Here is a 16254-nt window from a genome sequence, read left to right as displayed (position 1 = left end):
ATCGCGGTTCAAAGCCAGCCCGGGCAGGAGAGACCGTGAGACTCCTATCTCCAATAAACCACCAGAAAACCGGAAGTGGCGCTGTAGCTCAAGTGGTAGAGCGCTCGCCTTGAGCTGAAGAGCTGAGGGACAGTGCCCAGGCCCAGAGTTCAAGCCCCACGACCGACAAAAAAAAAAAAAAAAAATAAGCTCAGGGACAGTGCCCAAGCCCTGAGTCCAAGCCCCAGGATTGGTAATTAAAAAAAAAAAAAAAACAGAATTAGAAGGAGGAATATTCTACTTTAAGTTGTATATAGGTAAATAGTTTTTTAAGGAGAACATAATTGCCTCTTGAATTTCTATTTCCCTATTCTCTCAGAACCCCAAAGTATGTGAATTAAGAGTATGTAGTCCATGGCTTTTCCCTCCTCCCCCCAGTCCTGGAGCTTGAACTCAGGGCCTGGCCATGTCCCTAAACTGCTTTTGTTCAAGTCTAGCACTCTACCCTTGAGCCATAGAGCCACTTCTGGGTTTTTCTGCTTATGTGATTCTGAGGAAATCAAACCCATGGCTTCATGCATTCTACACAAGCACTCTAGCACTAAGCCACAGTCTGAGCTCCTAGTCCATGGCTTTTAAGCTCAAAAATACAATTTTTGGTTGATGGCAAGCCCTCCTGAGGCAAGAGGGCTTCAAGGCCAGCTTGGACAACAAAATGAGACTCTCCTTTTCCCCCCAATTCCAATTTTACCTAGTCGCTTCTTTAGGTCTTCTTCTGGAATAGGATCTTTAAGACTTGATATTCTTACTGCCTCTTCTTCTACTAGGCTGGAAGATCTGGTACTCCCTATGTGGGTGGTATGGCCATTCTTTAATATGTCATGGCTCAGCTTTCCTGGATCCTCACCACCTGCCAAAAGAAAGAGGAAAGAGATAAAGTGATGGGACTTGGCGTAATCAAACAAGAAGAGCTGCTAGTGTCTAACCTCTCTTACTCTCTTGCCTCCTTGTTTTATTTATACCTATGTTATTGGAACCCTTCTAGTAATAATAAAAATACGTAATTCTTTTTTTCAATAAATATCTTTTCTTCTCTTTCTTTCTTTTTCTTTTTTTTTTTGGTCGGTTGTGGGGCTCCAACTCTGGGCCTGGGCACTGTCCATAAGCTTTTCAGCTCAAGGTTAGCATTCTATCATTTGGGCAACAGGGCCACTTCTGGTTTTCTGGTGGTCTATTGGAGATAAAGAGTCTCACGGACTTTCCTGCCCGGGCTGGCTTTGAACTGTGATCCTCACATCTCAGGCTTCTGAGTAGGATTACAGGTGTGAGCCACCAGACCAGCCTCAATAAAAAATCTTTTGATGGCGCAGGGGAGGGAGGGGTGTTGTCATGCCTATAATCCTAGCTACTAAGAAGGCTGAGATCTGAGGTTTGTGCTTCAAAGCCAGCCAGGGAAAGAAAGACCATGAGACTCTTATCTCCAATTAACCACCAAAAAACAGGAAGTGGTGCTGTGGCTCAAGTGGTAGAGCACTTGCCTTGAGCTGAAGAACTTAGTGACAGCACCCAGGCTCAGAATTCAAGCCCAACAACCAACCAAAAACAAAAAAGAAACTAGACAAACAATCCCAGTTCCTGCAGAGGTTTCCTAAATTCTTCAACAACAGAGCTGAAAACATCAAACTTAGAGATTAAAAGCACTGTCTCATTTCCCAGAGTCATATGGTAACTGGCACTAGTTGTTCACTTCTTTGTTTTCCCTAATGAGACACTTTTGAGTGTCTCTTGACACCTGATTGATTTAGTTCACTGAGTTCTCAAGGACCAGTCCCTTACCCTGACCCATCACATACTACTAGGAGATCAGTCATTCTTCAGGGAGTCTAATCAAGAGGTGGTATTTGGGCTAAAAATTCTGAAGAATCTAAATAACAAATGAAAAGGTACTCCTAAAGTTAAAGTCACCTGCCCTGCCAACTTTTTTGATGGAAGGGAAGCTGGGTACCGGTGGCTCACACCTTTAATCCTACTCAGGAGGCTGAGATTTTAGGATCACAGTTCAAAGCTAGCCTGGGCAGGAAAAGTCCATGAAACTCTTATCTCCAATAAACCACTCAGAAAAATGGAAGTGGCACTGTGGCTCAAGCGCTTGCCTTGAGCTGAAGAGCTGAGGGACAGCGCCTAGGTCCAGAGGTCAAGCCCCATGACCACCACCACCAACAACAAGAACAAAAAAAGAAAAAGAAAAGAAAGGAAAAATGGAAGGGAGCAAACTGACAAACTGACAGTTATGCAAAAGTAATATGTTACTGTAAAAGAGAAATGAGAAATGAAATGTAACCAATATATGTCTAGAGTTTTACATTTATAATAAACTGCTTCAAAAATTGAACAAAGGCTAGGTACTGGTGGCTCACACCTATAATCCTAGCTACTCAGAGGTTGAGAGCTGTTCCAAGTCAGCTTTGGATAGGACCTAAAGTCCATGAGACACTTATCTCCAATTATCCACCTACAAAACAGAAGTATAGTTGTGGCTCAAAGTGGTAGAGTGCTAGCCTTGAGTGAAAAAGCTCAGGGACAGTGCCCAGGCCCTGAGTTCAAGCCTCACAACTGATCACAAAAAAAAAAAAAAAGAACAACTACTAAACCAGCACAAATATTGAAATCTCAAGCTATCCTCTTAGCAAGAGAAAGATAAGTGCAATAATAAAAGCAGGGAGACAAATGTGATCAAAAGAAGAAAGTAATAACAACTGCTGAAGGTGGCACAAAGCTGAGGATATACAGATACAAGGAATTGTTGCCCCAAGTATCTTTCACTAATCACTCTAATTTCAGAGTTAAAAACCTAAGGCAGCTGGGCGCCGGTGGCTCACGCCTGTAATCCTAGCTACTCAGGAGGCTGAGATCTGAGGATCTTGGTTCAAACCCAGCCCGGACAGGAAAGATCGTGAGACTCCTATCTCTAATAAACCACTAGAAAACCAGAAGTGGCACTGTAGCTCAAGTGGTAGAGCACTGGCCTTGAGCTGAAGAGTGCAGGAACAGCGCCCAAGCTCAGAGTTCAAGCCCCACGACTGACAACAAACAAACAAAAAAAACACCTAAGGAAGACACTTAAGAAGGTACAGGAAACTTATTTTTTTGTCATTCATGGGGCTTGAACTCAGGGCCTGGGCCCTGTCCCTGAGCTCTTCAGCTCAAGGCTAGAGCTCTACCACTTTGAGATACAGGGCCACTTCCAATTTTCTGGTGGTTAATTGGAGCTAAAAGACTCATGAACTTTCTTGTCCTGGCTGGTTCTGAACTGTGATCCTCAGATCTCAGCCTCCTGAGTAGCTAGGATTACACATGTGAGCCACTGGCATTCAGCCAGGAAACTACAGCCTAACTATAGAAATAACAGAAAGAAAATTTAAATACCTATTTAGGTTCAATTAAAGACTAAATACACAGAAAGTCATATGATATTCATTTGAAACTTACCTTGCTCAGGATCTTCCAGGAGAACTCCTCTCTTAACCAACTCTTCTCTTGGTTTTCGCATAGATATTTTTCGCTCTAAAACTAACATTGAGTTGAAAAACACCACTCAGAAATACAGTACTTGAAATGTCAACATTACTCAGCATTCTAAATCCATAGGTAGAGAAAAATTTATTCAAATTTCTTCATTCTTAGGACAGGAACTAAACAAAAGTTAATTTCCAATTAAAAAAATTAATTTCTGGGCCTGGGGTAGAATCCTTGCCTAGTATATGTGACACCCTGGGTTCTACTCCCATCATTAAAAACAAAAAACAAGACTTTAATTTCTTTTATACACTATTCTATTGGGGAAATATCATTTCTTTCTTTTTTTTTTTTTTTTTTGTTTGTTTTTGGGTCCGGTCGTGGGGCCTGAACTCTGGGCCTGGGCACTGTCCCTCAGCTCTTCAGCTCAAGGCTAGCACTCTACCACTTGAGCCACAGCACCACTTCCGGCTTTTTTCTTTTTTGCTTATGTGGTACTGAGGAATCGAACCCAGGGCCTCAGGCATGCAAGGCAAGCGCTCTACCACTGAGCCAACTTCCCAGCCGGAAATATCATTTCTAAAAGGAAGAATCCTTTTATAAGGTAACCCAATTGAAATTTTAATAATAAGGTTTTTATGGATAAAGTCTGTATTGATAGGAAGTGGGCAAAGTAGAAAAGAAGCACTTTAGGCTTCATTATTATTATTTTTTATTTTTATTTATTTATTTTTTTGGTTGGTCCTGGGGCCTGAACTCTGGGCCTGGGCACTCTCTCTCAGCTCTTCAGCTCAAGGCTAGTGCTCTACCACTTGAGCCACAGTGCCACTTCCAGCTTTTTTCTTTTTGCTTATGTGGTGCTGAGGAATCGAACCCAGGGCCTCATGCAGGCAAGGCAGGCGGTCTACCACTGAGCCACCGTCCCAACCCTATTAGTATTATTATTTTGGTGCCTATACTGTGGCTTGAACTCAGGGCCTCACAGCTCTGAGTTGGCTTTTTCATTCAAGGCTGGCAGTCTACTGCTTGAGACACACTTCCATTTCCAGTACTTTAGATGTTATTTTCTCAGTGTAAGATGGCCATTGCACCACTGAACAGATTAGTCACTGTTAGTGTTTTTTTGTTTTTGAGACAGGGTTTCATCACTAGTAGTAGCCCAGTCTTTAAGATTCTCTTGTCTTTGCCTCTTGAGTACAGGCAGTAGAAGAGAATGCTAAGAGTATAGACATGCACCATTATTCCCAGCTCAGCCATTCAAAAGACAAACCTAGGAATGAGGCTATAGAATATAAGGGTCAGTGAATGACCATTTGTATGGTTAAATTCTAAAAGACTAAATGATCCAAACAGGGAGGTATAGCCCTTCCACAGAAACTATGAAAAAGGGGCTGGGAAGTTGGCTCAGTGGTAGAGTGCTTGCCTTGCATGCCTGAGGCCCTGGGTTCGATTCCTCAGCACCACATAAGCAAAAAAAAAAAAAGCCGGAAGTGGCGCTGTGGCTCAAGTGGTAGAACCCGAGCCTTGAGCTGAAGGGCTGAGGGACAGTGCCCAGGCCCAGAGTTCAGGCCCCACGACCGGACCCAAAAAAAAAAAAAAGAAACTATGAAAAAGTTAGGAGCTTCTAAGTTAGAAAGCCGTAGGGCCAGGCATGATGGGACATGCCAATAATTTCAGTGTTTGGGAGCCCAAGGCTGGAAAGGTTGAGGCTAGCCTGGACTGTGTAATGAGATTTTGTCTCAAAATCCAAGAAACCGAAAAGAAAGAAAGAAAAAGGGAAATTCTACAACTCAGAATACATAAATTACGCTCTCACCTTTTTTAAAAAAATTATTTTTCCTTTTATTTTATTAATTTTATTTATTGTTTATGTGGTACCAAGGAATAGAACTCAGGGCCTCATGCTTGCTAGGCAAGCACTCTACCACGAAGCCACATTCCCAGCCCCCTCTCTCACCTTCTGATGTCTCTTTGAATTTATCACTACTTTTTTTTTTCCTCCATTTCCAGGGCTTGAAGATTTTGCCAAAGCCTGAGAACTTGCTTTTTCTTTTGGTCGGAGGTGTTGTGTCTCCAGCTTCCACACTGTCCATGACCATGCCTAGATCTCCAGTATGCTGGTCTGCTTCTTCTGTTACAGAGAGAAGGCAACAACTTATTACTTCAGCATAATCTCTAAAACAGTCCTTCCCCTCTCTTCCTGTGGTAGTTGGAAGGGATCAGGGCAATGATAAACAAACATGCAGACAGACTCCTTAACATTACATAGATCAAACAACAAAATCTGTATCAGACAAATTACTAAAGAAATAAAAACAAACACATCATTTTAGAACAAAATGTATTGGTCCAGGACAATATTGTTCAAAAGTGTACACACACACACACACACACACACACACACACACACACACACACACACACTCACATATATACATGCACACACAGAAGGTGGGTATCTTCTCTATATACATGAGTTCTCTGATCACTGAAGCAAGGAATTCCACCATTAGTGAGGCCTTATTCTGTTAAATATTACCTTCTCCTGACTTTTTCAGGATTTAGATAGTTCAGGGATGAGCAACTCTTCACCTTACTTGCATCTATTTATCAGATTTTCAGCCTTCGTAAAAAGAAGCTTAGATAGTCTTGGCACAATGGAAGGTGACTGAAGTGAGGTACATGGTTGCAGTAGAAAGAGCATGTTTTAAAATGGAAGAAAATGTTCTGAAGAACAGACAGAACTGAGATTCTAGTCTGTCTATCATGGTATTGCTTTAGGGATAATCCTGACACTAAGGACTTGACATGAAACATAATTGACAAGATACATCTACAGGACTGAAATGAAAGGCCACGGCCCCTTAGATAATGACAGCACATGCAGGGCTTAGTTTCAAGTAGAAGAGAAAAGGAGCAGCCAAGGCAGGGCCAAAAACTTATTTTTAACAAAATAAAATAAAAGCAGGAAGGCAACAACAACAACAAAAACGCAGGAAAGCAACACAATAGAGCTGCACTCCACCTACTGTCCCAGGGTTCTCTGGAGAAGTCTAGAGGGGAAGAAAAAAAGAGTTATGTGGAATAACTGTCCTGAAATTAAAGTAGAACTGCTATTTTATAAAGATACATTAAGGAATACATACTGTATTTCATATTGGAGCAAATAATGCCTTCTGGGGGAAGAAGGGTATAACACACCCATTAAAAATTGTCTCCTTTTAATACTGCAGGATTAGCCTGGTGCTGGTGGTTCACGCCTGTAATCCTAGCTACTTAGGAGGCTGAGATCTGAGGATCGCAGTTCAAAGCCAGCCAGGGCAGGAAAGTCTGTGAAAGTTATCTCCAATAAACCACCAAAAAACTGGAAGTGACGCTGTAGCTCAAGTGGTAGAGCACTTAGCCTTGAGCTGAAGAGTGCAGGGACAGCCCTCAGGTCCAGAGTTCCATAACCGCCAAAAAAAAAAAAAGAAATACTGAAGGATTTTTTTGTCTGTGGTAGGGCTTGAACTTTGGACCTGGGTGCTGTCCCTGAACTCTTCAGCTCAAGGCAAGTGGTTTATTGGAGATAAAAATCTCATGGACTGGGCTGGGAAGGTGGCTCAGCGGTAGAGTGCTTGCCTTGCATGCTTGAGGCCCTGGGTTCGATTCCTTAGCACCACTTAAGCAAAAAGAAAAAAGCCGGAAGTGACGCTGTGGCTCAAGTGGTAGAGTGCTAGCCTTGAGCTGAAGAGCTTAGGGACAGCACCCAGGCCCAGAGTTCAGGCCCCACGAACAGACCCCTCCCCCCCCCCAAAAAAATCTCATGACTTTCCTGCCTGGGCTGGCTTTGAACTGTAATCCTCAGATCTCAGCCTCCTGAGTAACTAGGATTACAGGCATGAGCCACTGGGGCCCGGCAATACTTCAGGTTTTTTATGCTGCTTTGTTTGAGACAGGGTCTTTTTGTACCCTAGCATGGCCTTGAACTTACAATCATTCCATTCTAATTGAGCCTACTGAATGCTGGGACTATAGGTGTGTAACACCTATACTTTTTTTTTTTGGGTGTTGGCACTGGAGCTTCAACCTCAGGGTCTGAAACTCTTACTAAAGCCTTTTCACTCACAGAGGGCTCTCGATCACCATCAAGGTTGGTACATTTTTTTGTGTGTGCAAATATACAGTCCATAAGTGTTAATGCTTTTAAATATTTGGCAGTTGCCAAATCTAACCTTTGCTAGGTTGACAGTAATCTTGGGAAATTTGAACAAGGTTGGATTTATATAAACTTTACTATCAGAGTAACTAACTACAGTAATGATTGCTGATCTGATAGGCTTCAGTGTCAAAAGACTTAGGTAAACCAGATTCTGGTTACTAAAGTACAACTGATGAAGATGACATAGGACAGTGACTTGTTTCTTCCTAGTTACATGCCTTAAGGCATCTTAGATCTCAAATAATTCTAATAACACTAAATGCACTGAATCTGATGGGAACAACTGAGTACATTTTTTTTAAAGAGAAAACAAAACTTCTGGCATAATTTTCCCTCAATGAGGAAGTAAACGCTGGAAGAACCCCAAGAGTGCTAATAGGGTGAACACATGATACCGGTTTGTTGTTGTTCTTGTTGTTTTTTGTCAGTTGTGGGGCTTGAACTCTGGTCCTGGGCACTGTCTCTCAGCTCTTCAGTTCAAAGCTAGCACTCTACCACTTGAGCTACAGTGCCACTTCCAGCTTCTGTTTATGTGGTGCTGAAGAATGTAACCCAGGGCCTTATGCACGCGAGACAAGCACTCCACCACTGAATCATGTTCGCAGTCATGATATTGGTTTTTTTAAGAATTGTGATTTTAATTAAGACAGTACTTTCTAGCTGCTGAGGGTTCATGCCTATAATCCTAGCTATTTGAGAGGTGAAGAAAATTGGCAGGATAGAATTTTGAGCCTGTCTAGGCAAAAAGTTCCTGAGGCCCTCATCTCAATCAATAGCTGTGTTTGGTAACATGACCTAGCTATGGTGGAGGAGAAGTGAGACCTTATCTCAAAATTAACAGAACAAAAAGGTATGGAATCATGGCTCAAGTGAACAGTGTCTGCCAAGCACAGAGTCCTGAGTTCAAAACCTAGTATTCCTCTTCTTCCTCAACAGACTGGGAATGTGGCTTAGTGGTGGAGTGTTTGCCTTAGCATGCATGAAACTCTGGGTTTGATTCCTCAGTACCACATAAACAGAAAAAGCTAGAAGTAGTGCTGTGGGTCCAGTGGTAGAGCGCTAGCCTTGAGCACAGAGAGGCTGGGGGGACACCCCAGGCTCTGAATTCAAGCCCAGGACTGGCAAAAATAAATAAATAAAATAATAACAACAATAACAATAATAATATAGTATCAATGAGAACTGAAGATGTTTTAGAACATTCATAATATTCCATTTAATATATGCTAATGAAAAAGCTTTCAAAGACATGGGAAACCTCAGAAATGGAACTAAGTAACTAACATAAACTGTTCAATCTCAGTCTTACTTGGACAGGCTAAGAGGCATTAAAACTGTAATGTGCTAACCAATAAACTAAGCATTCTAGAAAAAAACCAAACAAACACATAAGATAATGCTTATTTGGTTAAAAAAAAGTAGTAGGGGAAATTAAATCTAAATTGTTAAAAAATTAGATGTAGATGTGTGTACATGCACAAGCATGCACAATGCACCAGTTCTGGTCTCAGGGCCTGGGCACTGTCTCAGCTTTTTCCACTCAAAGCTGACACTCTACCACCTGAGGCCCAGCTCTACTTCTGGCTGTTTTGTGTGTATCAGTCCTGGGGCTAGAACTTGGGTCCTGTCCTTGAGCTTTTTTTTTTTTTTTGGGGGGGGGAACGACTCAAGGCTAGTATTCTACTACTTGAGTCCCTGCTCCATTTCTGGCTTTTTAGTAGTTAATTGGAGTTAAGAGTCTCATAGACTTTCCTGTCCAGGCTGGTTTCAACCTCAGATCAGTCTCTTGAGTAGCTAGGGTTACAGGTGTGAGCCACCAGCACCTGGCTATGAAATTCTTTCTTTTTATGTATGTGTGCCAGTCTTGAGGCTTGAACTCAGGGCCTAGGCACTGTCCATGAGCTTCTTTTGCTCAAGGCTAGCACTCTACCATTTGAGCCCCAGTGCCACTTTTGGCTTTTTCTGATTATGTGGTACTGAGGAATAAAACCCAGAGCTTCATGCATGCTAGGCAAGCACTCTACCAGTAAGCCACATTCGCAGCCCTGAAATTTTTTCAAATATCTTTATATTAACAGAGAGCATGAGCTAAAAGCACATTTAGTTTGTACTAAAAAGTATAGCAGCACTCAAGAGCTCCTTATGTTAAATCCTTATGTTAAATCATTTAGTTAACCCAATTCCAGATTATTATCTGGAAAACCCACCCTGTTAAAAGCAATAGAAGCAAACATTTTCTGTCTATAGCTTGCTTCTTGGCTGAAGAACAATAAACTATAAAATGACAGTACTATTACAGTGTTTCCTACTCAGCAAGATATTCCTAGAGGTATTCCTTGTTCTTTCCTTGTCTCATAGTATAAATTAAAAATAAAAGTTTCGGGCTGGGAAGGTGGCTCAGTGATAGAGTGCTTGCCTCATATGCAGGAGTCCCTGGATTTGATTCCTTAGCATTACATAAACAGGAAAAGCTGGAGGCAGCACTGTGGTTCAAGTGGTAGAGTGCTAGCCTTGGGCTAAAGAGCTAAAGGGACAGTGCCCAGGCCCAGAGTTCAAGTCCCATGACCAACCAACAAAAATTTAAAAAATAAAAATAAAAGTTTCCAGTTCTTTCTTGCTAGACTTATGTTGTAAGTTCACCTATACAGAAATATACTGAGTCAGAATGACTATATCAAAATACTTCATACTCATGGATCAAAATCAGAATAATGAAATCCCTGAAAATGGTTTAAGAAGGTAGAGGTAAGGGATTAAAAAAGAGTAATAAGCAAAAAGAAAAAAGCCGGAAGTGGTGCTGTGGCTCAAGTGGTAGAGCACTAGCCTTGAGCTGAAGAGCTGAGGGACAGTGCCCAGGCCTAGAGTTCAGGCCCCACGACCGGACCCAAAAAAAATTAAAAAATAAATAAATAAATAAAAAAGAGTAATAAAGGGGGTGAATTTATTTTTTTATTTTTTTAAATTTTTTTATTGTAAAGATACTATACAGAGGGTTACAGTTAGATGAGCAAGGTACCTATTGAGCACTGTTACCCCTTCCATTGTTTTCCCCCTACCATAAGGGGGTGAATTTAACCAAAGTCCCCTTTGTACAATAAAAAATACTCTAATAGGGGCTGGGAAGGTGGCTCAGTGGTAGAGCGCTTGCCTTGCATGCATGAGGCCCTGGGTTCGATTTCTCAGCACCACATAAGCAAAAAGAAAAAAGCCAGAAGTGGCACTGTGGCTCAAGTGGTAGAGTGCTAGCCTTGAGCTGAAGAGCTGAGGGACAGCGTCCAGGCCCAGAGTTCAGGCCCCATGACCGGACCCCACAAAAAAAAAAAAACAAACTCTAATAAAAATAAAGTCACCAGACACTGAGGGCTCATACCTGTAACCCTAGTTATTCAGAAGGCTGAGATTTGAGGTTCGTTCAAAGCCAGCCTGGACAGAAAAGTCCTTGAGACTCTTATCTCCAATTAACCGTCAGAAAACCAGAAGTGGTACAGTGGCTCAAAGTGGTAGAGTGTTAGAAAAAGCTCAGGGACAGGTCCCAGGCCCTAAGTTCAAGCCCTATAACTGACAAATAATAATAACAATAATATCATTACAAAATGCATTAGGAATCAAACTTAGTGGTACATGCCTATAAATCCCAGCAAAGAAAGACAGGCAGGAAAATCAAAAGTTCAAGGCCAGCCTAGGCAATATCAAACAGAAACAGTTCATGCAGTTGCTAGGTGTAGTGCTCTAACTATGCCAATTAGGTTAAGTTAGTTAATCCTATTATACAAATCATTAACAACCTTCTGATGTATTGTCTCCTTGTTCTATCAGCAGGAGAGGCACATTAACATCTATGAAACATTTGTTTTTTTAGTTGTATTTGGTTTTTAGAGTTGTTTTCCTATTGAAAAATCCCTTTAAGTTATTGTGACGTTGCTCTACCATTCTAGAAACACTTTTACCTGTTCCTTTTCTATCTAGTTTGACAATGTCTTTTTCTTTTTGAGACAAGCTTTTATTATGCAGCCCAGGTTGGCCTCAAACTCAACTTTCTCCTGCCTTAGACCTTGCCAGTGTTGGGACCCAGATGTGCCCAAGAAAGCCTGCCAATTGCCTGGAGCACTTAGTCCATTTACAGTGAATGTTTTCACGGGAATGGTTGGGGTTACTGCTACCATTTTGTATTTATCTCATTGGTTTTGTACATTTGTGACTTATTATAATCTATGTGGTGTTCAGTATTTTACTTCTATATACATATAATACAAACTACAGAAAGTATTTGTTGGCCGGGCGCTGGTGGCTCACGCCTGTAATCCTAGCAACTCAGGAGGCTGAGATGTGAGGATCGCGGTTCAAAGCCAGCCCGGGCAGGAGAGACCGTGAGACTCCTATCTCCAATAAACGACCAGAAAACCGGAAGTGGCGCTGTAGCTCAAGTGGTAGAGCGCTAGCCTTGAGCTGAAGAGCTGAGGGACAGCGCCCAGGCCCAGAGTTCAAGCCTCACAACCGACAAAAAAAAAAAACCAAAAAGTATTTGTTGTTTAACAAATAATATTCTCGTTTTTTTTCTTCATTTGTTTTTTTGTTTTTGTTCTTGGTCAATTATGAACCCTAGGTGCTGTCCTTAAGTTCTTTTTGCTCAAGGACAGTGCTCTAACACTGAGCCACAGTGCTACTTCCGGTTTTTTTCTGGTGGTTAGAGATAAGGCTCATGGACTTTCCTGCCTGGGCTGGCTTTGAACCATGATCCTCAGATCTAAGCCCCCTGAGCAGGATTACATTCATGAGCCACCAGCACCCAGCAAAATGTTCTTGAGACTCCATTTCAACTACTGATTAGGTGGAGTGGTATGTGCTTGTCATCCTCAATGACACTAGAAGCTCAAGAGAAATCCTACCTGGAAAGTCACCAATTGAAAAAGGCTGGTTCAAACAGTGCCTGACACTATCCCCAGCATTCCAATCCTTAACAGAAATCAGAACATAATTACAATAATAGGAGGAAGGGAAGGGAGCTGGGGATAGAATTCAAAGCATTACATATGCTAAGCATCTACTCTACCAATGAGACCTCTTATAACTGGGTTTCAGAAATATTTACATTTAAAATGTATAAAGGTCTCTTGTTTGGCTCATAAATATTTTTATTTTTCCAGTATTTAAAAATTTTAGTTCAATGATATTCTTCCATATCAAAAAATGACAAACATCTTTTATAATCTAAGGATTTTGTTAATATAACATTTTATGGCCACTAATTGGAAATAAATTTTGCTGTAAACAGTATTTTTATAGCATCTGAACTTTGTAAATGGAGACTATTAGTTTATGGTCCTTGAACTATTGTACTTACTCATTTTTGCTCTCTGAAAGAGGATTATTATTGGATTAAAGAAAACTGTTTAGAAAATTATAACAAAATTGCAGAATGAAAGTCTGTTACTAATGAACAAAGTAGGCTTTGTCCAAGGAAGACCTACAACTTTTCCTGAAATCTTGCACAGCCTGACCCTTGGGGATTAGAACGAACTGGACAAAGCATTTGAAAGAAGTTAGGGGATAAGTTCTCTCTGTACTTTAAAATACAGTTAGGTCCAAGATTCTTTGCTTTGGTAAAAAGTATTTTGACAGCACCCGTATCAAGAAGTAATGCTGGTTGGCTGAAGGATAGGGGTAGCTCAGTGGTAGAGTGTTTGCCTGGTATACAGGAATCCTAAGCATGGGGGAAAAAAAAGTTATGTATTTGCAAACTTGATGTTTATACTTGGGTAAAAATTCCAGGCTAAGTATGGATGTTTATAGTGAGGAGCCAAACTATAAGCTATTGGAAGAACAATACTTAAGACAGGTCAATAATTCTAAATTCAGTAACAACAGATAGAACCCTTTATGATAGAACCCTTTAATGCCATCTACCCCTGAATCATGGATTACATACACATAGGGAAGGTACCTGAATTGTGGCTCAGATGGAGAAAGTAGGCCTCTTCCCTTTAACACCAAAGAATTCTTGTTAGATATGAGAAATATCTAACAATTCTAGTGGATAAATACTAAGTATTTTTTTTCCAAATTCCCAAGAAGTACTTTAATTAGCCCACCCATTATTTATTTCTAAGGTTTTTTGTTTTGTAAACTCAGGCTAGCCTGGAATTCAGTATGTAGTCTAGGCTGACTTTGAAACTCATAATTTTCTTTCTTTATCCTTTTGAGTGCTAGGATTACAGGTGTGCATCACCATGACTGGCTTTGTGTGTCTGTTTTGTTGTCTCTTCATCTTTTCAAGACGGAGGCCTCTCTATGTTATCCAAGCTGGCCTTGAGTACTTGGACTCAAATGATCCTCCTGAGGTCCCAAGTAGCTGAGAGCTCAGATATGTGCTACCATCTGTGACTTATTTTACTGTTACTATGTAGCTGCATTAAAATTTATTCATTGGGCTGGGAAGAGAGGTTAAGCATAATTTATTTAATTCTTTGGTTTCGTACCTAATTTAAGCACATTCTAGCTATTTTAATATGATAAATAGCAAGACTCTAGTAAAGACAAAATTACCTTTTATGTTGATTGATAACTGCAAAATAAGACTGTTTTTGTTTGATGAGAGAGAGTGTTGCCCACCAGGCTGGCCTCAAACCTGAAATCCTCCTGCTCCCTCCAGGCATGTACCACCATGTCCAGCAATAACCTTACTTTTGCGAGATTATTTATATGCAGATTTATGAGTTGTTATTATCAGTATCTAACCAGTTCTTACTACTAGAACTTTAAACTGCTACCAAAATAATTGGGTATTTCAATGTGGAGTAGGAATTTGTCCATTCTAAGAAAGAAAATAGTTGAACTCACTAGTTCATAGCAAGTAATTAACCTTAAACAAAATATGCCTGTGGGAGAAGTCTATATGTGACGCAGGAAGATCATGAGCTGGAGTCCAGCATGGGCTACACAGTGAGTTCTAGAGTAGCACAGGCTAAATCATTGGGACCTTGTCTTAAACAAATAAACAAACCAAAAAAAAAGCACATTTTTCTAGGTTAAAAGTTCTGGGCTTCCATCATAAGTCAAGTGAGTCAACTAATTTTAAAAAAGAACAATTAGCAGGGTGTGGCAAAGTGAACCAATCTTCTTAGCAGTGGAGTCAGAGGCAGGAGGATCTTGAGTTTAAGACTAATGTGGGTTAAATAGCAAGGAATCATAAATTTACACATACTTTATTTTTTTTTTAAAGTGATTAGGACCCTGATCATCAAATCTCAGCCTCCTGGGCTGGGAAGGTGGCTCAGTGGTAGAGTGCTTGCCTTGCATGCATGAGGCCCTGGGTTTGATTCCTCTGCACCACATAAGCAAAAAGAAAAAAGCCGGAAGTGGCGCTGTGGCTCATGTGGCAGAGCGCTAGCCTTGAGCTGAAGAGCTGAGGGACAGCGCCCAGGCCCAGAGTTCAGGCCCCACGACCGGACCCAAAACAAAAACAAAAACAAACAAAAAACAAACCAAATCTCAACCTCCTGAGTTACTAGAATTACAGGCTGAGCCACCAAGGTTCAGCTTCAAAGTTCTTCCATTAGGGCTATTGTTAGGGAAAAGTCATGAATTTTGTTCTTAAAAGCATAAAGTATACCAACAGTACAACATTAGATGGACATCTTCATAAATACAGCCACCCACAATTAAGTTGTAGTTGCTGAACAATTTAGTGCTTCTGAAAGCTCTTTCATTCCTACCATGCAAATGTTTAGGATTATTGGAGTTCTTTCTATACTTGTTATAAAAGGACTAATCAGTGAAGAAGGAAAATTTAGTGGCATGCAAGTGAGTTATTTACCAAATACAGGAGAGGGTTGACTCTGGGAACAAAGTAGCAAACTGTCATCATCAGGGAATGCAGGCACAGGAAGAGGGTGGAGTACCATTCTATGTCTTTAATTTTATTTCTTAAACTGGAAAGTGAAGGTTCTTTATATTTTTCTGTATTTTTTTTCTATTTATGAAGCATGATCCACGTGCCTCAATTTCAGGAACACATAAAAAATACTTTTTGTAGCTGGGTGCTGCTCATGTTTGTAATCCTAGTTATTCACAGGGCTGAGATCTAAGGACTACATTTTGAAGTCAGCCCAGGCAGGAAAGTTGGTGAAACTCTTATCTCCAATAAACTTAACACTGCCCCCCTCCCAAAAAAAAAAGGCCAAAAGTGAGCTATGCTCAAGTGGTAGAAAGCTAGCTTTGATGATAAGAAGCTCAAGGACAGAACCCAGACCCTGAGTTCAAGCACATTAAAAACAAAACAAACAAACAAAAATCTTTTTGTGCATTCTTTTTCTCTTTTCTTCAGTGCTAGTGGGCAAGCCAGGGCCATGGGTATACTACATAAGCAAACACTCTACCACTGAGCCACATTGTCATTTTCTCTCTCTCCCTCCCCCCCCATTTTTTCACCTGAGAAATTTTAATACATTCCCTTTAGAAAGCAGAGAAATTTTAATACATTCCCTTTAGAAAGTAACATCAAAAGGCTGGGAAGGTGGCTCAGTGGTACAGTGCTTGCCTTGCATGCACAAGGCCCTGGG

The 16254-nt window shown here is 40.9% G+C and overlaps 1 protein-coding gene across 4 annotated transcripts in view; it reads right to left on the bottom strand.

Annotated features, from left to right (window-relative positions):
- Phactr4 (phosphatase and actin regulator 4) overlaps positions 1-16254 on the bottom strand; it is an 87872-nt gene that overhangs the window by 31542 nt on the left and 40076 nt on the right. For 3 of the 4 annotated variants that reach the window (XM_042688659.1, XM_042688660.1, XM_042688658.1), the window contains 3 exons: positions 5453-5626; positions 3469-3549; positions 731-889 (listed from right to left, as the gene is read on the bottom strand). In XM_042688659.1, the coding sequence (XP_042544593.1) occupies positions 731-889; positions 3469-3549; positions 5453-5626 (414 nt within the window). Of the gene's footprint in view, positions 1-730; positions 890-3468; positions 3550-5452; positions 5627-6520; positions 6549-16254 lie in introns of all 4 variants that reach the window. The other variant, XM_042688661.1, reaches the window with a different exon arrangement.

The sequence above is a fragment of the Dipodomys spectabilis genome, unplaced genomic scaffold (assembly GCF_019054845.1).
Source record: "Dipodomys spectabilis isolate Male_0828 unplaced genomic scaffold, ASM1905484v1 ptg000118l, whole genome shotgun sequence".
In the NCBI taxonomy this organism is placed as follows: Eukaryota; Metazoa; Chordata; class Mammalia; order Rodentia; family Heteromyidae; genus Dipodomys; species Dipodomys spectabilis.
This window is presented reverse-complemented; position numbering and strand designations above follow the sequence as displayed.